General features: G+C 37.4%; 1 protein-coding gene across 2 annotated transcripts in view; it reads left to right on the top strand.

Annotated features, from left to right (window-relative positions):
- The window catches only part of LOC139975367 (IgGFc-binding protein-like), a 61,676-nt gene that overhangs the window by 8,076 nt on the left and 30,544 nt on the right, over positions 1–23,056 (top strand). The window contains exons 1-21 of one of the 2 annotated variants that reach the window (XM_071983264.1): positions 1,028–1,168; positions 2,053–2,187; positions 2,598–2,714; positions 3,307–3,423; positions 3,877–3,990; positions 4,311–4,424; positions 4,673–4,789; positions 8,812–8,952; positions 9,497–9,601; positions 10,467–10,798; positions 11,738–11,878; positions 12,853–12,997; positions 13,869–14,051; positions 14,586–14,785; positions 16,378–16,555; positions 17,811–18,133; positions 19,081–19,239; positions 20,420–20,564; positions 20,998–21,183; positions 21,967–22,157; positions 22,811–22,985. In XM_071983264.1, the coding sequence (XP_071839365.1) occupies positions 2,130–2,187; positions 2,598–2,714; positions 3,307–3,423; positions 3,877–3,990; positions 4,311–4,424; positions 4,673–4,789; positions 8,812–8,952; positions 9,497–9,601; positions 10,467–10,798; positions 11,738–11,878; positions 12,853–12,997; positions 13,869–14,051; positions 14,586–14,785; positions 16,378–16,555; positions 17,811–18,133; positions 19,081–19,239; positions 20,420–20,564; positions 20,998–21,183; positions 21,967–22,157; positions 22,811–22,985 (3,241 nt within the window). In that variant the 5' untranslated portion in view covers positions 1,028–1,168; positions 2,053–2,129. Of the gene's footprint in view, positions 1–1,027; positions 1,169–2,052; positions 2,188–2,597; positions 2,715–3,306; positions 3,424–3,876; positions 3,991–4,310; positions 4,425–4,672; positions 4,790–8,811; positions 8,953–9,496; positions 9,602–10,466; positions 10,799–11,737; positions 11,879–12,852; positions 12,998–13,868; positions 14,052–14,585; positions 14,786–16,377; positions 16,556–17,810; positions 18,134–19,080; positions 19,240–20,419; positions 20,565–20,997; positions 21,184–21,966; positions 22,158–22,810; positions 22,986–23,056 lie in introns of those variants that run through there. The other variant, XM_071983263.1, reaches the window with a different exon arrangement.

Genomic DNA, 23,056 nt, shown 5'->3' with positions numbered 1-23,056 from the left:
CATTGATGCTGCATAAATCCTTGGACCCATCGGCGTCAACAGTGAGGGGCAAGGGAGAGGGGGCACTTGCCCACCCGGGGGGAAAAAATGAAAAAAAAAGTTTGAAAACATTTGAATTTCAATGATTTCACCCAACCAACAGTTTTCTAGTTATGTTCATTGCATACGGACCCATAACGCATTACTGAAATTATTGAAAGTCAAAATCCTAAAACATGAGATCTCAAACTAACCGATGTGTATATATGCAACTTGAAACGGGAAGTATCTTTTCCGACGATCTAGGAGTATTTTTTGGCCCAAAATAATCGTCGTACGCTCCGCGCCCATTGTGGCGCTCTGCATATATAGTATCACGTAGTATGTAACACCTAGATGTCCTACTGGTCCCCCCCCCCCCCTCTTATGAGCATTTCTGTGGACGCCTTTGCTTGGACGTAGCTCAGTTTTTCTTTCTTCTTTTCTTCTGTTTTTGGTGTGTATCCCATATGCTTCTCTGATGTGTTTGCAAAATGGAACTATCAATACAGCAGAAATTGATGTGGTCAATACTTGTAAAGTTGTAGCGTATGGCGACTCGGCTGTTTTACGTAACCTAAACTTTGACTGACGTCAGTAAAAACAAAATTAGTTAGACAGCACATAAGTATTAGTAAAGTTATCACCTACTGTATATGTATGTATATGCAACGTAAAACCTGTTAGCCTAAACACCCAGTCGTTTGATCCATACGACGTTAGTCTACAATGCTATATATGACTATGAAGGCTACCAAAAGTATGAAGTAATGCTACAAAGTGTACATTTCGAGATTGTCTTTGTCGCTCCCAACTAACTGCGAGTTCCTGCTTGCGGGAAGATCCTGCCTGCTTCGCGAGTTCCTGCTTGCGGGAAGATCACATATACATACATACATACATACAACTGTTGGTTGCCGTTTTGAATTGTTGACTTGCAAATGTAGGCTATATTGTTTGTTTTCACTCGAGGCAAGAACTGTGGCAGTAATGAATGTCAAAGTGAAACTCATAAGTTTGCACGAAGACTGATTAGCTATTGCTATCAATTATGACACAAAAATGCGCTGTACACTGCTTGTTCCAGAGGTAACTTTAGCTTTACTGAGGCTCGGACTTACGTTAGGGGCCGCGTCCTGGGAAGCGTGAGGTAGGCTTCGCCTAGGCCTAAGCTACTGTAATATGCCTATTATTACTAGTATAAATATACGTCAAGTCTATAACTATTAATAGACTTAACCCTTAGTTGGAAGTGCCAGGTATAACGTAACTGTATTATAACGTAACTGCATGAGAGTTCTCAGTGTCACATGAAAATGAGATTATGCATACAGTACCTCCATTACTTCTGTGTCATAAATGTTAGGTTAAAAGCTCATTTGTGATTCATGATTTTCTTGGTGTTGATTCATCCATTAATAGGTGGTACTTTGGCACATGTTCTTAAATTATGAAATGGGAGCTGTCTTTATGCAGTTGGCTGGACTGTATGCATTGCACAAGTTTATGAACTGTTATGTATTTATCTAGATGGCCACCATCTCAACATTTTACTTTGTATGGACATTTTGCCAAGAATTTTGTAAACAATATTACCATAAGTTGTGTAAATGTTCTCTATTAGCCAAGCTACCTGGCTAGTGATCCCATAGGTGTATGGACATTTTGCCTCAAAGCAGGTTAACCTTCAATTTCCTTAATTTCCAAGTTTGTAACTAAAACATCAGACAAGTTGTTCCCAAGTGCCAACCATGCAGTTCATCCCAAGTCGCCAAGACACACAGCTAGGTCAAATATTTTCAATAAGTTTCAACTCATTAGTATATATATTTCCTGTTATTATAAATTGAATAGTAAAATACTTTGCATATGTACAACTAAAGCAAGCTGTTCTCTATTAACTTCTCTCTTGCCTGAAATCAACAGCTCAGGTGAAGTGACAATTGCTTACCAGTAATATTTCCCTCTATCATTCATCACAAAATGAATTAAAAAAATGTTAGTATTCACTGTTATTTTTACACTTTCATTCAGCATGTCAGAAAGGAACTTTTGGAGCTGACTGCAAGCAGACCTGTCACTGTGCTTCAAAAGCATCATGTGACAGGAAAATGGGGACATGTTCCGCTGCCGGGTGTGAAGATGGCTGGACTGGTGCAAACTGTAACGGTAAGTCAGGAGCAGATGAGTCACTCGCCCCTCCCCCTCCACTTCCCCAAAAAAGGATGCTGACACCCTTTGACCCGAAATTTAACCGTACTGTACCCCAAGTTTATGCTGTTCTTGTTTGTATGGCACAATTTACCATTCGCGACGCCATATTGAATGGGTACTATTTTTGGTTTTAAAGTTAGATTTCAATGTGAAAAATGTTGACATGTAGACAGTACCAAGCTTTTCATACCAGGGATACCTGGACTTTCTTGCATGGAAGAATTAGGAATTTATATATATATATATATATATCTGTTTAAGGTTAACCTCAAAGCAACATTTAACAACTTGATAGATATCTGAAGCCCAGGATAGAAGTTTTTTATCTTTTTTAGCCAAGTGAATGACTTCTCTTTGGTTTCTAGAGAGAATAACATGCAGACATGAACCGTGTGAGAATGGTGGAGAATGCGAAGATGTCGGAATCAATGACAGTTTCCAGTGTATTTGTCCCGAAGGATTCATTGGAGATCTTTGTGAAGGTCAGTAGCAAGAATACCTACTTCATTCAACTAATTTGAAAGGTATTTTTACATGAACATTGGAAGCCAATAAATTAACATACTAGAAAGTTGTAAGGGAAATTTGTTTGAAAATTCTTGCTCAGATTCTTAAGCCTGCCTGTCATTTTAACTTCTAAAACTGGTTGCTGAACTGATGTCAAAAAGCAATTTGGTGAGCTTTGCATGGTTACATAGATTTGTTTCGGGAGAAGTTTCTTCGGTAAACTGCCAAGTAGAAAAGAAATTCTACATTGCTATCATTTTGGCTGCACTTGGTATTCTCTTTGACACAAACTCACTGAAATAAACACTGTTTTTTACTTTGGCTTGATATGTATTATTTGTACTTCTGAAGATTTTGGCACAAGAATTTGCTAATCGTTTACTAGCTAGGGGTCTAAAATGTGTGTAAGGCAGATCATCCATTCGTGTGTCAGCTGTACGGATCAATATATTAGACTTTACATGTAATGCAATTTGGAAAGTTTGTGTAAAACAGCCCCATATTTGGTCTCCTACTTTCGAGTTCCGTTATAATCATTTTCTGAGCTTTTACATGAATTTGTTTCAGTTCTTTCTCCTTGCTCTTCTGATCCTTGCCAAAATGGAGCCACTTGCACCGATGGAACATTTGGAGACTACACTTGTGAGTGTGCTCCTGGCTTTGAAGGCACAAACTGTGACATTGGTAAGTATCATGGAATGAAAAATCTGCTTGAAAATTGGAAGAAAAGAGCTGGGATATTATGTAGAAAAATAGAAAAGACAAACTGATTATAAATAATCTTGAAAGACATTATTTTCACCTTTAGAGAGCATTCTAAGTATTAAACACATCTTTCATTGTATCAACTATAATGGTGTCATGTTCCATATATACATAAGAGTGAACCACGATAAACATACAAGTATGGCAAGATGGCACTATTCTGGGCCAATCAAGAAGCAGTGGTGAGTGGGGGGAGGGAGGGGAGAGGGGGAGGAGTTAAACAATGTTGTAACTAAAAAAGTGAACTATTTGGTGTGCAACTTAAATGAAGTGTCAAAGTTATGGAAAGCGGTGTTAGCAATGGTTATGGCAGTTGTTCTTTATAGAGTGTGTTTTATATAAGAAAAACTGAATGCGTCTTTTTTATTCCAGCACCTGCTCCTTGCTCCTCTGAGCCTTGTGAAAATGGTGCTATGTGTACAGATGGAGAAGGTGACTACACCTGTGAATGCCCTCCTGGCTTTGAAGGCAAAAACTGTGAAACTGGTAAGCGATATTAATATATTTGAAAACAGCAAATGAAGGATGTGGATTTAGTTTCGGGTAGTGGGTGACTCTAAAATCAACTTTAGTGTCTGTATTTTCAAATGCCATTGTGTTCTAAGAATTGTAATTCCTATGAGTTATGTTTGATGAAATGTTTTGCATATTTCTTTCTGGAAATTTGTGGTAAATATAGAAAAATCTTTGATCTATTCTTTTAAGTAAATTGTAAACGGTTATGAAATGTTAGAAGCAATGGCTATAACAGTTGTTGTTTGTGTTTTTTATACAAAGACTGAATGTGTCTTTTTTTTTTTTGGCAGCACCAGCCCCATGTTTCTCTGAGCCTTGTGAAAATGGTGCTATGTGTACAGATGGAGAAGGTGACTACACCTGTGAATGCCCTCCTGGCTTTGAAGGCAAAAACTGTGAAACTGGTAAGCGATATGAATATATTTGAAAACAGCAAATGAAGGATGTGAATTCAGATTCGGGTAGTGGGTGACTCTAAAATCAACTTTAGTGTCTGTATTTTCAAATGCCATTATGTTCTAAGAATTGTAATTCCTATGAGTTATGTTTGATGAAATGTTTTGCATATTTCTAGAAGCAATGTCTAAAACAGTTTTTGATAGATTGTCTTTTTTTTTAACACAGACTGAATGTGTCTTTTTCTTTTTGGCAGCACCAGCCCCATGTTTCTCTGAGCCTTGTGAAAATGGTGCTACTTGTACGGATGGAGAACAAGGAGAATACACCTGTGAATGTCCTGCTGGCTTTGAAGGTCAAAACTGTGAAACTGGTGAGTGATATGAAAGTATTTTTGAAAACAGCAAATGATGGGTGGTCAATGCCATAAATATATATATATATATATATATATATATATATATACATGTATATATATATAAATATATATATATATATATATATATATATATATATATATATATATGTATATATATATATATATATATATAATTATATATGTATACATTCTCGGCCTGTTTCGCCCTTTTGGGACTCATCAGGCGAAGGTAGGAATATGGGCCCCGACCTTTGTGTCAAAGAGCGAAGTCCTTACCAATTGACCACAATAATTCTACTGGTGTGTTAATGCGTTTAAACTGGCTTTGTATCACTCTCAATAAGAGCTTATTACCCAAGTGTTACGATTGTACAGAGTTCACCCATGGTGCTTTTTGAATTAGACAGTTTACACATAAAGTACCACTTTTTATAGGCAAGCCAAAGTTAACATCCAATTGTGCAAAATGACATTTTCTTACTTACCTTGGGGTATACCAGCTGTTTAGAAAACTAAGTTGGGTTATTAAACATATCTGTCATTTATTATAATTTAATTTCTGCCATCCTCACTGTCAACTCTCACAGGGCTGCTATTTTTCTGGGAAAGGTCATAATGACAATGGAACAGGTGTATATTGCTCGGACAGGGGTGCCACTTGGTCTAGAGATAAAGAGTTCAGTAAGGATATCATGTCCTGGGCGGATTATTGTAGTTGTAAAAAAGACAATTATCTCCAGCCTATTTTGGCATTGGTCTGTTTCTTCTAGATGGCTACCCTGTTTGTCTGTCGGTCAACGTCCGGCGTTTGTAGGTGGATCGGTCACGTACTATGTACAATAAGTGTCCTACTTCTCTACTCCTCCGTAGGATGGTCATATAGTAAAGTCTTTGTCTGTTTGTCAAAGTGACTCTTTGCTTGTTGTCTATCTTGAGTCTGGGATTTTTAGCAGCTGTTGTTGTGATGGAATTGTTTTGGGACTTAATAGTTCATACATAGTTCTTTCACAATGTCCTTGTTCTGCATCCAAATAGCACTTGAACAGGTGACTCTACAGTATGTGTGTCCCCCCAGCGTGTCTCATGAAGCACCAACAGTGCCAATAAAGAGGTCGCATCCCGTCCTCAATAGCTGTTTTTCAATAAACCCTTTACTGATTACTTCTCTTTGCTTTACCATTGGAATGGAGTTAATATGGTTTGATGTAAAAATGCTTTAAAAGTCATATTGTTCAAAACATTTGTAGCACGCTCATTTGATACCAATAGAGAAAATCTCTTGCCCTCAGTATGCTTACCCCCAATTCCTATTCCCAAGGGTACACTGTGAACTAGGTTTTGTAGAATTTAACACCTCATTAATTTTTTGAGACTAATTTTAAGTTCTGTTTTTTTGCATAAAGAGACTTAGATCTACAAATGTACCCTAAGGCCATGGTACTCAAAGTATACATGTTACAACCACTTGCAGGGTCCTCTTCCCCCTACGCCTACCCTTCCCCCTCCACTCCCGCACAGAAAATTTTGCAAGGTTGCAAGAAAAGTTTGGAAGAAAAAACAAACTACTGTAATTGTGTTACAAAAAGTGAACATAAATTTCTTCAAAGAGTTGCAAAATATTACTTTGTTTTGCAACTGCAACACCCTTAATTATAAAAATCGGAGGGTAAAGATAGTTACGCCTCTACCAAGACCACAACATTTTACACCTCTACCAAGACCACAACATTTTACACCTCTACCAAGACCACAACATTCTACACCTCTACCCAGACCACAACGTTTTACACCTCTACCAAGACCACAACATGACACCTCTACTAAGACCACAACATGACACCTCTACCAAGACCACGACATGACACCTCTACTAAGACCACAACATTACACCTCTACCAAGACCACAACATTACACCTCTACCAAGACCACAACATTAAACCTCTACCAAGACCACAACATGACATCTCTACCAAGACCACGACATGACACCTCTACCAAGACCACAACATGACACCTCTACCAAGACCACAACATGACACCTCTACCAAGACCACAACATTTTACACCTCTACCCAGACCACAACGTTTTACACCTCTACCAAGATCACAACATTACACCTCTACCAAGACCACAACATTACACCTCTACCAAGACCACGACATGACACCTCTACCAAGACCACGACATGACACCTCTACTAAGACCACAACATTACACCTCTACCAAGACCACAACATTACACCTCTACCAAGACCACAACATGACACCTCTACCAAGACCACAACATGACACCTCTACCAAGACCATAACATTACACCTCAACCAAGACCACAACATTTTACACCTCTACTAAGACCACAACATTACACCTCTACCCAGACCACAACATTTTACACCTCTACCAAGACCACAACATGATACCTATACCAAGACCACAACATGACACCTCTACCAAGACCACAACATTACACCTCTACTAAGACCACAACATTTTACACCTCTACCAAGACCACAACATGACACCTCTACCCAGACCACAACATTTTACACCTCTACCAAGACCACAACATGACCCCTCTACCAAGACCACAACATGACACCTCTACCAAGACCATAACATGACACCTCTACCAAGACCACAACATTACACCTCTACCAAGACCACAACAAAATGACCCCTCTACTAAGACCACAACATGATACCTCTACCAAGACCACAACATGACACCTCTACTAAGACCACAACATTACACCTCTACCAAGACCACAAAATGTAAGTAAATTTTGATGAAGTGAATATACTGGTCTGAAATGTAAAATTGTTTCCTTGGCCATTGGACTTAGGAGGAACTCAAAAGAAATGAGCAATTATTTACATAAGTAGAAGAAACAAACAAAGAAGACAAAATCAAAGAAGCAAAACAAAAGAGTGAGAGAAAACACAAAAGAAAGCTGTCTACAAATTAAACATTAAGTCATTAATTAAATATTTTTTTGTAAGGTTTTCTTGAAGGTAGAGAAATAAATATAGCTCTGAATGTGACTAGGATGAGGTGACCATTTAAGATGATTTTGAAGTTTTTCCCTGGTAGTAGTTAAACTGCTGATTTCGGGGGCACACTAAAACTGGTGGTGGCCTTTCTTTGCCAACTCCCTCATCAGAAGACAGATAAAATCATTAGAGAAATTCTACAGTTGGATGGTCTATAACGAGAAACAACCGATTAAATAGGGGTGTTGTAATTAAGCCAGATCTGCTTAATTTGAGTTGTTAGCCAGGGTCAAAGAATAGATTTTCAACTTGTGGTTTTCGTCATTGAGTAACTCCTGAGCAAAACAGCAAATGTCACTGTTTGCAGCTATTTTTCAAGTTGTCAGCTTCTTATATGACATCCATAATATGTACAGTTGTTATACCTGAATACTGTTTGCCCACAATTTAACAGTTTGACAAGTTCGACATCAGATTTTGAAAACTATTTCTTCAAGTTGCCTGGTGCAAGGCTGTGAATATAGCAAATTTGATTTACTCTCTGCAAAGTCTACACTATGTAAGTTAAAGATCCAAAAATTTGTTTCCACTGTTTCATGATCATAATCATGGTCAAAGAGATGTATAAAATGAGCTTCAAATCCGATTGTGTTTTGTTCTTAAAATATTATTTAGATAAGACATTGATTTCCATTGCTTTCATGATCAGAAAACAGAATCATAAGATTTTTCTTCTCTTTTTATACTCAAATGTTAGATGCTACAAGTAAAGAACTGAAAGAACTTGAGAAACCAAATAGCTTAATAAATTTATGAACAGAGAAAGTGGTTTGAAAAAAGAAAAAAGAAAAGAAACAAAGGCAGAACAGATGATGCAAAGAATAAAACACAACTTGCAGTATTGCACGACATAAAGTCAAAGATATGTTTAAATGAGCTTAATATCAGAGTGTGTTTTGTTCTTAAATTATTATTAATCCCGTAAAAATTTGTATATGTTGTTTCCCTTTTTTTCTAACAAGAACCATGTCTTAAGCCATGTCCAAAGGTTTACAAACCCTTCTGCGGCTCTGATGGAGTGACTTATGACAATCAATGTGACTTCGAGATAGCGTCTTGCAAAGATGAAACTTTAACATCTACACCTGGTGAATGTCCTGCTGGTAAGTATCTTTACCAGATTTTATCAATATAAAGAGTAGGTTATTCTCGGTAAGTTCAAGGATCCATTCTGTTTCATGGGGGTTTTTTCTTGGGAGCGGTTTAAATTCACTTGAGGGTAACAATTTGAAATCCTTGTAAATACGGTAACTGGAAAAGTACAGCTTGGTTGAACTTCATAGCTGATACGTAGATGACTGCTTGTTAGGTAATTCACAAACATTATGTAAATAGAGGTCAAAGGTAGGATCCTACTTTTGGTCGTAGTTATGAGAATTTGATGTCATATTTTGTGTACAAATTGAATCAAGAATAAATGGGAGAGTAGAAAATAATGAATTGATGAAATATTTTGTGCTCAAGTCTGTTTCCAAGATTATAGAAACCATGACTAGGAATTGATTGATTGATTAACTAATAAATTAATTGAATGGTCCATTCCAGTCCACTTTGAAAGCTAGATTAAAGTTTAAATGCAATGCTTACTGGTAAGAGATCAATTTTTGACAATTTAATATGGTCTCATCATTTTTGCAAATACAACAGTTTGTCCTGAAAATTATTGTGAAAATGGAGCAACATGTCGTGGGGATTCAGAGAGTTATACCTGTGAATGTCCTCCAGGATTTAAAGGCGAAAACTGTGAAACACGTAAGATGTTTATTTTATCATTATTATTGATATTTTATGGAAGACTATTTTTCAAAAGAGTCTGCTGATGAAGTTAGAAATAGGACACATTCAGGCCTACCAACCAACATACAATTACCTAAACTCAGGCTCTTTGCCATTGATATTAAGCAAATTTGTTAACAGTATCTCTTTTGACTCTTTGACATTCAAAAGAGAAATGGATGAGATTTAATTATGAGCATGTTCTTTTTTGTCATGTTTTTTGGTAAGTCGAGAGATCAATTGTATGTCAATGTGATTCTCCCCTTTAGTATTATTGCCCCAAAGTTTTGCTCGCTAAAAAATGTTTTCCAAATTACTCTGATCCTTCAGATAAGTTGTAGTTCATTCAGGATCAGTTTTAAAATAGTACAATTGAAATATCTCAGTGTGGGAAATTACATATATAGTGCCAGTATAGAAATGCATGTTGAAGTTTGAGCATGGGTAACCATTGTCTGACTTCTGGCATATTATGGGAGGTGGGCCCGGGGGTGAGGGGGTGAAGGGGAGGATAATGAGGACATTTAATAAATCTAAAACATCTAAACTGTTGAATGTATGCTCCAAACGTTCACATAGCAACAGCGTTTTGTTTGTCAGGTGTTGATACATTTGTTGCTTGGTAGACCACCTAGCATCATTTGTGTCAAGTTACAGGTGAAAGAATTTTCTTTCTCAGAAGGGGTTTGTGTAAATGGAATAATCTGCTATGTTTTTGGGGGGTTTTTTTGGCTATTGGAAAGAATATTGCTTATTCGTTTATCTGTTCTGGTTTCGTCGGTTTCCTTGATCGGTACTTATTATATCTCTCTTTCTCTTCTCTCTCACAAATATTTTACAGCTTTCCAATGTCAGTGTAAGTTGTGGGTGGAGCCTCACCACTTGACCTTCGACGGACAAGAGTTCACATTCCAGGGAGAATGTGAATACGTCTTAGCGCAGCACACAGCCGAGCAGGCTGCAGATTCAAGCCTGCCTGCTTTCAATTTGATTGGACGTTATCACAAGGAGAGACCCGACGACAAGATTAGTCTGTTGAATTACATCAGATTAGAAATGAGTGGGAAAGACTTCAAAATGCATAACCAGATTTTGTACATCGACGGAGAACAGGTCGCCACTCCTTACAGTGGTTTAGACGTTTCTATCAATGTCTTGCCTGATGGTACTTTTGTAAGTGTTGTGTTGTCACTTTTATGGGAAGATGGAGTGGGGTGGGGGTTGTGGTGGGGGGGGAGTAAAGAGTCACATTTAAATGAGAAAGAATGATGCAAAATGGTACTAGTCAAATGCAGTGCTTTGTTCAATTAGTCCCTCAATATGACAATATTTTGGTTGTCACAGGTTATCACAAAAATTGTCCAAGAAATGTGTAGAGCAATAATTTAAGACCATATAACATACAGGGGGTTTGCGTTTTACCAATATTTAGGAATTTATTTATTCTATGAGCTCCTAGAACTCCTTATGAAGATTTGTTTTATTTGGGGATAGAGGGTGGGGGCTAAGGAGGGGGCTGTTGTGGTAAGAAGAGGAAATTTGTGGTGAAAACTTGTTTTGATGAGAAGGTTAATGGAAGTATGAACTTAGGAAGTTTACCCTAGTAGATTTATAAGTGGATATTAAATTACTTTGAAGCAGTGTTTCTCCTGTGAATTTTCATCTAGTTCGGAAGGAATTTTTTCTTGGCTTTGGAATATTAAAGTTGTCTATATAGCTCTTGTTCTATGCAGTTCTGAAATCATCCTTATGGTAATTTGATGCTTTAAATCAAAGGAGCAGATGTACATTTCACCAGTAATTAGAGTGATTAGTATATTAGAACTGGGGCAGAAGTCTTTCTTGTTACTGACCGGTATTAAAGGCTTTAAATTTCCAGCTTAATGGTACTTTGTTGGTTGAGGAGATATTTTAGTTTCATGCAGAGTAATACTAAGTGCTCAACCGTGAGTCACATTGCAAAAACTTTGCTCTCCGAAAATTAAATTACATTCAAATACTCTCTTGAAACTGACATGGAAAACGTGTGATTATTGATTGTAAGGTACTTAGCATGCGTTCATGATTCACTTTCATTAGGGCCAAACTGATTTGTATTTTCTGTTCTCCTAGATACTCGCAACGCACTTCGGCTTGATGGTTATTTTCAAAGACACGACGGCTACTATAAACCTCGACTCCAAGTACAGCCAGAACGTGGACGGCCTGTGTGGCAACTGTGACGGATTGAGCGAAAACGACTGCGAAGGAACTGTAATTAGTGATGTTTATCTTTGATTGTTTTTGCCAAATGTTTTTCAGCTGCTCCATCCTTGTCATATTTCACGTACACGTAAGAAACATCTATCCGTCCATCTACATCGTATCCAAACCCTGGTGGATCTGTCAAATGGAATTATGCAAAGTAGTTAGTTAATTGGGATCAGTCCTGAACAGGAAAGCTTAGGACTTGTTCGCTTTGTTAAAAACTTGTTTTATTTTTAATGAATCGTTTATTCAAGACTAAAGATTTCATTCATTGATGTGCTCAATTTTAATCTAATGCTAATCTAATGAACCTAACAACCAACAGGGAACCTTTCCCTCCATATTTCCTGGTGCCCCACCCCCCCCCACCCACCCACACACCCTGCATTTACAAGTAGTTGATCCGCCGTCAAATTTTTCTCTTCAGAGAACAAAATAGACAGTATGGAGTACTGCCAAGCAGGGAACACATGCCCTTGCCCATAATCCCAAACAGAGAACACATGCTCTTGCTCATAATCCCAAACAGGGAACACATGCTCTTGCCCATAATTCCAAACGGAACACATGCCCTTGCCCATAATCCTAAACGGAACACATGCTCTCGCCCATAATCCCAAACAGGGAACACATGCTCTTGCCCATAATCCCAAACAGGGAACACATGCCCTTGCCCATAATCCCAAACAGGGAACACATGCCCTTGCCCAAAATCCCAAACAGAGAACACATGCTCTCGCCCATAATCCCAAACAGGGAACACATGCTCTCGCCCATAATCCCAAACAGGGAACATATGCTCTTGCCCATAATCCCAAGCAGGGAACACATGCCCTTGCCCATAATCCCAAACAGAACACATGCTCTCGCCCATAATCCCAAACAGGGAACACATGCGCTCGCCCATTATCCCCACCCCATCTTTCTCAATTAGTTTGTCAACAGTTTCATAACACTAGTGTATTTATCTGCTCCTACAGGACGCTAAAGCCATCAGTGCATGTGCAAAGGAATGGGCTGCTCTTGATGAGTGTGCAACCCCAAAACCCTTCGACGCTTGTCTGGAGAACAAGGATAAGCGTGAGGAAGCTGAGAGATTGTGTGGAGAACTTTATGCAGCTGATGGTAATAAAAGCCCTGAATGTTTCACAAAAAATGCAAATTACTTTAGCAATTCCATTTTATTCTCACTAGTTTTGTGGCACACAAGATGGCTTTTATGGGGGGGTTATCATAAATCAGATGTAAGCAGAATGTGGCCGGACAAACTTTAGAGAACCTACAAAATTAGCTTCATTATTTGAAAAAGAATCTTATTTCAAATGAAATAATGATTTTAAGATATAGTCTATGGAAACATGGTATAAATTTGGTATTTTTATGTCTAGATGATGTCTGGTACAACTCTTCTGATGAACAGGGTACACCATGGCAAATGCATGAGTCACACTTGTGGCAGAGTGGATCTTTAAGAGACAATTAAAGGCCTCCTGTTACTTTCAATGACATTATTGAAATCAATGACATCAATGTTTATAATAACAATGACATCATTATATTGGCTTCTTCAGTGTTTGACTTAACTTATTATGGCCTTTACTTTGGACTAGTCCACATCGTTACTAGGGGGTGTAGATTGTACTTGTCATTACAGCATGGCATGGAAATGTTTTTAGAGTTTTTGAAAAAAATTGAATAAAAATTGTGCTTGTTAACTTAATCATAATATGGAATTTACAACGTATGTGGAATGTAACATCTTCATTTGAATCTTCAAGAAAGTTCAGGAATCACAAAGACTTTTGTATGTCAGTGTGTTGGTCTTTTTATGCAGTTCCAGGGGTTAGGGATTAAAGACTTTGCGTAGTCCTTTAGACAGTCACCAAATTTATGCCATCATTAGCTAAAACTGTTTATACAGTCATATCATGTAAGATGGTAGTCTTCTTTCAGATCAGTGATTTGTTTGTTGTTGCTGTCATTTCTTCATAAAAAGGGCCTTTCGCAGCTTGCAGCGGTGAAGTCGACTTGGAAAATGCCAAGAAGACCTGCGAATTTGACTTGTGTGCCACCCTTCCAGATCAGTCACTTCTGTGCTCAAACCTGGCGGTCTTAAACACGGTCTGTCGAGAAGCTGGTATCAACGTAGGTGACTGGAGGATGGAAGTCACTGATTGTCGTAAGTACAGAGTCATTAGTGTACAGTGTCAGGTCTGATCTGCTCCAAGGTCAAAGGTCAAAATCAATAATGACTAAAAGTTCATGGCAAATTGTGAAAGCATCTAAAGCTGAGGAAAATTCAAGTTTAACATAGTTTAGTTTGTTTTTAACAGATAAATAGCTTTTGAACTTGATATACCTTGCACCCTGCCCTAACCCTCACCCCCAATTAAATTCATTCTTTCAAAGCTTGCAATTGGTTGAAAGGAGACATTAGACTTCCTCCATTTATGTCATCTTCCTGCTACTTGACATTTTGTATCAATTTTTTGTCCTTTGTATATATCCTTTATTTTTTGGTCTTTCATTTATACTTAATTATGCCAATATTTTCACTTTGGCAATCTAACTTTGTATTTGTGTATTTGTTATATCTGTGTTACATTAGGTCATCAAATTGAGTTGAACAACAAATCAAAATAAATTCATGACCACTATTGGACAATTGAATCTTACAGTTTGTTATTTTTTTTTAAATACCTTTTTCGTGCAGCTTTTGATTGTCCTGCTGGTACCAGCTACAACCACTGCGGTTCTGGATGTCCGCTCACCTGTATAGGAGAAGCTTCTGAAACATGTCTGGCAGAATGTATTGAGGTCTGCGAATGTCCCGATGGTCAAGGTTTATCCGATGGAAAGTGCGTCCCTCTAGAAGAGTGCGGATGTGCTCTAGAAAGCGGAGGATATCTTCCAGTGAGTACACACCACCGTTAGGCCTTACGCAGCTCACTTCCTGAAATGATATTTTATGTCCGTTTACCACTCATTTGACTGAATAAATGAAGCAAAGTTTTAAACATGACTTTAATATCAACTCATTACTGTCTCAGTAATGTACTACTTACCACCATCAGACTCCTTATAATATGTATTTTATTTCTGTAATTAGTTTAAGAGCTCCTTGCAACTGAAATATGAGGCAGAGGTCAAAATTAACACTGATTTGCCAAGAATTGTATTCCAAATTAATTGCTTTTATATTTTCAGCGGTTTGAATTTAGCACCAAATAAGGGCTCATGCATCTTGTCCCTTAGTTGTTTATCAGTAAAATCACATGAGAACTTGTACCGACTAAAATCATGAGGTGAATTAAGAGAGAACTATGAAAACAATGTCTGTGTTCTAAACAAAATGGCTGTATTCACTGCTAGTAGCTTTCCGTTACTAATATATACTGGTACGTTTGGCATCTCGGAATACTAGAAGCAAAACTAAACAGAAGAAAGTTTCACAACAATATCTGTGTTTTGCATTGTGTTAATAGTTTATACTTTGGCAGTGTGATTTGGATGAAGGTTAGCAAATTTTTAAAGCCGGATCATTCATAGTCGTCAAATCTGGAATTCCAAATCCTACAAACAGCAAGCAGACATTTTGATGAATGCTTTACATAACTTACAATAAATTGGATGTTGTGTATTTCTAGAAATAGGTGAAAAAAAGGCAATATTGAGGCCCCATTTATATCATGCAAGTGTAACTGGGTGGTTAAAAAATAGTTTTTGAGGCATTCAGATACTAGAAACATAAAGGCAGCTGAATTTATATTGGATTCCAGCTTCGATATGCGAAATGGACCATATAGTAGGAAAAGTAGCATGAGGTCAAGCTCGTCTATAGATAAACAGTCCTCAAATTCATTCGAGCATTAATAATTGGTTTACTTGATAGTGAACACTACCCCAAGTACTGCCATAAGGATTCATCCTTGAGCACACCTAATTTATTGACCAGCCACCGTATGATTGTTAACGAAAGTGCACAGGAGCATTCGGTATGGCTAGCATTACCAACTTGGGTAGACATTCAATCTCCCCAGTGTTTGGCCTGAAACAAGAGACTCAGGTGGTATTTGCTATAGATTGCAACGGGTTTTAATACAACAACACACGTCAAGAATTTATTATATGTGATAGTTACATAGGTGAAGAGTCAGCTATTTTAAGTTGTGTTACATTAAGTTAATATTTAATGACCCAAAAGTCACCACAATTTGTTTATGTAACCTTTGTGCTATGCCTTGGCCTTGATTTATTGAACCTCGTTTGTGGAGAGAGAAAAATAAGCTGTTAAAAACAAACTGCTTTATCTATCTAAGCAATCGATGGACAGACAACTCAATTGGACTATGGAACACCAAAAAAAATAAACTTAGACAAAACTAGGCTGTGTAAACAGGAGATGAATGAACTAAGTCTAGAATGGTGTCATAATGGGAGTTAATTAGGCCTCAGGCCCTCTAACTTTTTTTTTTAATTCTTTGTCTTAATGCTGTCTCATCTAGTCTGGAAAAGATATCTATTTAGATGACTGCTCTCAGCTCTGTAGCTGCGATGCCGGCACACTGACCTGCTCGGCTAGTAGTTGTCATGAGAATGCAGAGTGCGTAAGCAAGGGCGGAGTCACAAAATGTTACTGCCAGGAAGGCTATGATGGAGATGGCCAGACATGTTTACCTATTGGTAAGAATGTATGTTATCAAGTGCATAATATGTAACACCAAAATGGTTGAGTGGACTTGTGCAGTTTCAAGTATCAAGTTATGGGACTCTCAGAAGGTTCATGGGGTAGAGGGGGTACTGTAGCAATTACAGATGTTGCTGTAGTAGTAAGTTGATTCAAAGTGTGGGGCTATGATGTGAGGTACTTACTTTCCTAATATATTTCCTGCCTGATCTGTAGATTGGTTACTGGACCAGATTTCTATCGGTAGACATTCATGGTAGGCTATTGTGGAATGAAACAACAATGAGATACCTTCATGGAAATGATTTTTAATCTCTCCTCTAAATGAAGAAATCACGAAAACGAAAATAATGAAGCTCAGTCAAACAAGCAAAACTTTACAGTTGAATCACATGTGGATAAATTCTACGGACGTTAAAGAGAAGAATGATTTTGAGACCCCTTCTGATTATCTGATAATCTAGATCCGATAAGCATGCAGGATTAAGAACAAGCTTGCCATAGACTGGCTGACTGCTGAGACTGCTATGATAGGATGTTACTTTCTAACTTGTGTGATTGGTTGAATAATATGCACACACGTATCTACAAATGTAGCTATGAATTGGCACATAGCTAGAGCTTGTCACAAGCGAAGCTAAGAGATTACAGGAAGTAAGGACCACCGCCTATACGAGTACCTGCGATTTAAACTCTCATTGTTCTGGAAGGATTAATTGTGGGTCATGTAGAGAAGGAAAAAACAATTTGTTAATTTCTTCTGTATAACTGAGGATTACAAAACAGGCCATAGGTGCATTGAAAATCTTGGGATCATCTTTAAAGTAGCTATAAGTGACATAAAGGAACTAACAGAATAAATTAAATATATTCTATTATATTGCTTGGCACAATTAGTAACATTTCAACGAGGTGTGACAAGTTTTTATTTGCATTTACTGATAGGTAGGTGTGGAACGATGGATTTCTTTGAGTTTTTAGACTTGTTCAAGTAGTAGGTTATGGTTGTCAAGGAGATGTGAAGAAAAGGAGGTGCAAGAGTCACATTTACTGAATTTCTTTCACAAAAGTCTCACAGACACAACCCAGCTTAATAGAGAAAACTCTTTACAATGACAAATGTACAAGTTTACAATTATGCAGAAGGAAGTCAATTCAATAGAAAGTTATACTAGAATTACATCGTTTGTGTAAATACCACACAACCGGCCATCTTCACGACTTACATGATGTCTTTTCTCATCTATTCAGGTGACTGTGATTGCACAATTTGGGGCGATCCTCATCTCATTTCGTTCGACAACATGCCGTTCGACTTCCAGGGTGACTGCGAATACACTTTGCTCAAACCGTGCGGGGAGAGTGATTTACCAGACTTTGAGCTCATCGGAAACCTGTTCAAGGACTCTCCCAACGACAAATACTCGTACATCCGGGAGATGAGACTGGTGCTGGGAGGAAAGGTGTATGAACTGCTCCACAAAGGGAAGGTCCTTGTGGATGGACTTCTAGTACCTCTGCCCTACAGAGATGAAGAAACCAATGTACAAATTACACCGATATCCACGTATTTGGTGAGCATAATTATCACAACATTAGATTCTATTCTGTCTTTGCATTGATCAGATGAGATACTTTCATTATATATTAATTATGGGCCTAAGAATGTTGGGATTTGTGGGATTGCAAGGACAGACTAAGCCCACTGATCCTCATCCCCCTACCCTCCCCCCACCCACCCAAAGCAAAACAAGCTAAAGTATATTTGAAAAAGAATTTCAAATACAGATACTCTTCCACCCGGAGACTGTGTACTACTCATTCAATATGTAGCAATGCATTCCAGATGCCGCATTGAAGTTTGCACCAAGTTATCTTTGTCTGAGACAGGCAGAATTAACCTGTTTAGTTAATTGCATATATGTCTCAAATGAGCAGTGTCTAGTGTAATCACACTGCAGTTTCCATGTCAAATTACTCCTTTATAACTTGGCCCTGGAACAAAGAATATAAAATAAGATTTTCTACTTTCCAAGCCCCCTTGTTCCTCTTGGAATTATTTCCCAGTGTCATCATCAAATATCTAAACTTTGCTCATGTGATAGTTAACTATACACAAGACTAACGCGTCCATGCCCAACAAATATATAACCCACGGATATACATAGAAGACAGAAATTATAAAACAAAAAAATTCAAAACATAAAGCTGGAATTCAGGCAATTCTACCTTTTGTTTTCCGTTTTAAAAATATTGTTTTCCGTTTAAAAATGATTGTTTTTCATTTGAATAAAAACATTTTTTTTTCGTTTTAATTTTTTTTTTTTCAATTTGTTTATTGTTTTAAGAACTTTTGTTTTTTGTTTTAAAAAATTTGTCCTTCGTTTTAAAAATTTTGTTTTTCGTTTTAATATTTTTTCTGTTGTCATTTACCAAAAAATTGTCTGTCGATTTACAAATTTTGTCTTGTAGGTATATCCGTGTGATCTTGTCTCATAATTGGTACTTTGCTTCTCTACAGTCACTCACCACCGACTTTGGCCTTTCAGTCGTCTGGACCGGCAACGATGCAACTAAAATTACCGTTTCCAAGCAGAAATTCTTTGACGTTTCATGCGGCCTCTGTGGAACCTGCAATGATGTCAAAAGGGACGAGTTTTCATCGAGCAAAGGAGAACTCGTGAGTACGATTCGAACAGTAGAAGAGACCATAGGGTTTGCTTAATCTCTTGTTATATTGAAACTGATAACGGTTGATGATAATCTCGAACCTACTAAAAGAAACATCGGAGAGACATTTAAGGAAGAAAGATTGATCTTAAATAATTGAATTGTTGATAATTCAACTACACCATGAGTCAACAAATTAACAACTAAATCTGCACTTGGACAGAGAATATGTCAGTAGAAGAGACCATAGATTTAGCTGCTTTTCGTTAATATTCAAAATAATAAAGTTTGATGTTAATGGTGACATCTACTTGAAAAAACATCTGAGAGACATTTAATTACAAGAAGATGGATCTTAGAAATGAAATATAAGTCAAAGGACACTTCAACATGTTGTAACAATGTTAACAACACCAGACATCAAATATACATGAGACAAAAGATCAGCTGCCGAATACTTCATTGAGAATAATACCTAACGTTTGTAGGCACCAATTAACTTTTTCTTATATTGTTACATTGGGAGGTTGGAGGGGTCGAGGGGTTATCAGGGTTTTTATGTAAAAAGTATGCAATGTGCTAAAAAAAAAAAAAAACTAATTGAAGAATATATACTCAATAAATGAACAATGATGGCAATCTGTTTATCATGAAAATGGTCACATTCATCTGCCAGAGGATTTGTCTATATGTTAAGTCTACATTCTTATTTTTAGTAAGCACATCGATAATTATGTCTGTCTGTAAAACCTAGTCCTTTTTACTAGAATCGACTGTATACTTTAAAAAATTTGCAACTTAGAAAACTGAGAATTTTTTTGATCATCTTTAATGCAGAAGTGAAATAAATGTTTGAACCAGTTTACAATGGTTTGAATTCAAACTACTTTACATTTCTGATCAATGAACATATATTGCACCTCAGCCATTTTAGATGCACTGAATAGCATCAGGTATATAGATAGCTAACAAAATATATGTTTTTGACTTGTAGATGATCGAAAAATTTCATTTGCTATATTTATTTTTTTTTAAAAGCAAATGCATATAAACAAGAAGGAAAGTCCTGATTTTGAAATTGAAATAAAGATTATTTTGTGATGATGTACTGCAGAGTGTTAAACGTAGGTAGATTGATGAACCAAGACTACAATTTAGACATTTTTTCAATTTTTATTTAATTTTAATAGCTTAGTAATCCAATTGACTTTGGTAACTCTTGGAAGACTGGAGACAGGCAGTGTGTAGATACACCTGAAGAGATCGTTTGCCCGGTTGGAGGAGAGGCAGAAACCGAAGCCAAGAGTGCCTGTAATGCTATCATTGATCCATTAGGTGAGTAGAAGTATGGCTGTAATGCTATCATTGATCCATTAGGTAAGTAGAAGTATGGCTGTAATACTATCATTGATCCATTAGGTGAGTGGAAGTATGACTGTAATGCTATCATTGCTCCATTAGGTGAGTAGAACTTATGGCTTTAATGCTATGATTGATCCATAAGATCAGTAGCAGTATGGCTGTAATGCTATCATTGCTCCATTAGGTGAGTAGAACTTATGGCTTTAATGCTATGATTGATCCATAAGATCAGTAGCAGTATGGCTGTAATGCTATCATTGCTCCATTAGGTGAGTAGCAGTATGGCTGTAATGCTATCATTGCTCCATTAGGTGAGTAGCAGTATGGCTGTAATGCTATCATTGATCCATTAGGTGAGTAGAAGTATTAGTAATTATGAATATATCTCTTTTTTTTTTCTTGAAAGGCGCTCTTGCTGTATGCCATGACTTTGTGGATCCCACACCTTTCTACGATGCCTGCGTCTACGACGTCTGTGCGAGCGAGGAAGGAGAAAATTTATGCACTAACATGGATGAATATTCAAAGGCTTGCAGCGATGCGGGCGGCGTTAATAATTTTTGGTGGAAGGATAGACCCGAGTGTCAACCAGGTATTAAAGTCATTAAGAGTTTAAAACAGACAGTCGTGTTTCCATGGTTACGTCTCCTGCCAGGCAAAAACTACATGTTTGTCCGAAAACAATTGATATTATGTTAGTTACTAGTTGCATTATTCCCACTAGAGATTTCAGAAAGTTTCACACCTTACTGTCATTAATTTTCAAAATGAGTGTGAAACACTGGCCGTGACATTTTTATTGCAGTCTCTGCTAAATTGTAGATAAGAAATAGGTCACAACTTTTGTATTATAATTAATGAGATCCCCTAGTTAATAGCCAATGTCAACATTTTGGTCATGAAAAAAAAAATGAAAGTTGCTAGACTGTGTTTGTGCAAAGGAATTTACTAATTCAACTGGATAAATGAGAAGGTAAAGTGAATAAGGGAATGCAATATTGATGTGTATATATTTATTTCTTGAAAGCTGGAGAGGTAGAAGGGGGGGGGGGGGACAGGAGGAAGAGAAAATTATATCATACCTATCATGGGAGTGAGTGTATGACCAAGAGTTAATGATTCATAGTAGGGTAAAAGTACTAATTAATTGATAAGAAAGACAATAAATTTCACCATGGAGAATTGTCTACTTGGTATCAACAAATCAAATCATTACAAGCTAATCTTGATGTTCACTCTTCAAAGTGAGTTGTGGGTCAAGATGTTGAAATTACTGACAGAGGATGGTAATTGTACTTCACAAGACTACTCATCAGCTCCACAGACTGTGATACTAGTGATGGATAAAGTCTTTGTTGTATATTACATCTTTCAGAGTGCCCGGATGGATCCATTTACATTCCTAGTTTCCCAGGATGTCCCCCTTCCTGCATTCACCCACAAGGTGACCCCACATGTCCGGGTTCCCTGCCCGTGTGCCTCTGTCAGTTTCCATGGCTATACCACGATGGCGAGTGTGTAGAGGACTGCACCGGTTGCCGGCTGGAATCGGGAGCGTATGTGAAGGTAACCTATTGTTTTACTTTCTATGTCTTTTTTTTCTTTCTTTCTTTTTTATTATTATTTTAATTTGAAAAGGTACCATTACCTTACTAATATCCCATTATGCTTACCCCTAAAACTAGTATGATCTTCCCTGCCTATACCGGGAGTAAAGTTAAAGTCCACCCCCTTGTGAGGGACAGCTGACAACATTACCAATCCGTGGCTCTTGTCTGTTTTGTTTTATCTAAACCTTTATTATTAACTCTGGAAATCAATATTTTACACAAAGTGTCACTTCAACGCTACAAATTGTACAAAGAAATACATATTTTGCTCCAGTTGCAATAAATTCTTCACAATGTGTCTTAAACATACCCTAAGGGAAACAAAGATGAAAAAGAAGAGTAAAGGAGAAGTGTTCTTTTTCCTTATTAATTTCGTCCACCAGGACCTGAATCTGCAACCTATGATACTAACTTCCATTACTTCCAATGCCACACTCTTTATCAAATAAAACATACAAAACTGGTCTAGCATGATTGTCTTACCATAACTTGGAGTTTAATCACTTCAGAAATAGTTCATATTGTAAAACCATTTTTTTATTTTTTTTTAGCTTCAGCCTGACCTTTGGCACAATTTCATCTGTTGCATCTTTTTTTTTTTCCTTTAAGGATGGCACTGTACAAGTCAATGAAGATTGTACAGAGAGCTGCACTTGTCTTGAAGGAGAATTACAGTGCACACCCTTGGAGTGCCACGAGGCGGCCGAATGTGGAGTCAAGGGCGGTGTACGGGGATGTCAGTGCAAGGAGGGCTACACTGAAGACGGAGAGACCTGTGTTGAAGGTAAATCAAGTTTACAGCAAAATTAACTAAAAATATTTGTCATTATTAAATCCAAGTTTGTTGCTTTTTTG

This window comes from Apostichopus japonicus, chromosome 10 (genome assembly GCF_037975245.1).
Source record: "Apostichopus japonicus isolate 1M-3 chromosome 10, ASM3797524v1, whole genome shotgun sequence".
NCBI classification, from domain to species: domain Eukaryota; kingdom Metazoa; phylum Echinodermata; class Holothuroidea; order Aspidochirotida; family Stichopodidae; genus Apostichopus; species Apostichopus japonicus.
The sequence above is the reverse complement of the archived record's forward strand: the minus strand, read 5'-3'. Positions and strand labels throughout refer to the sequence as shown.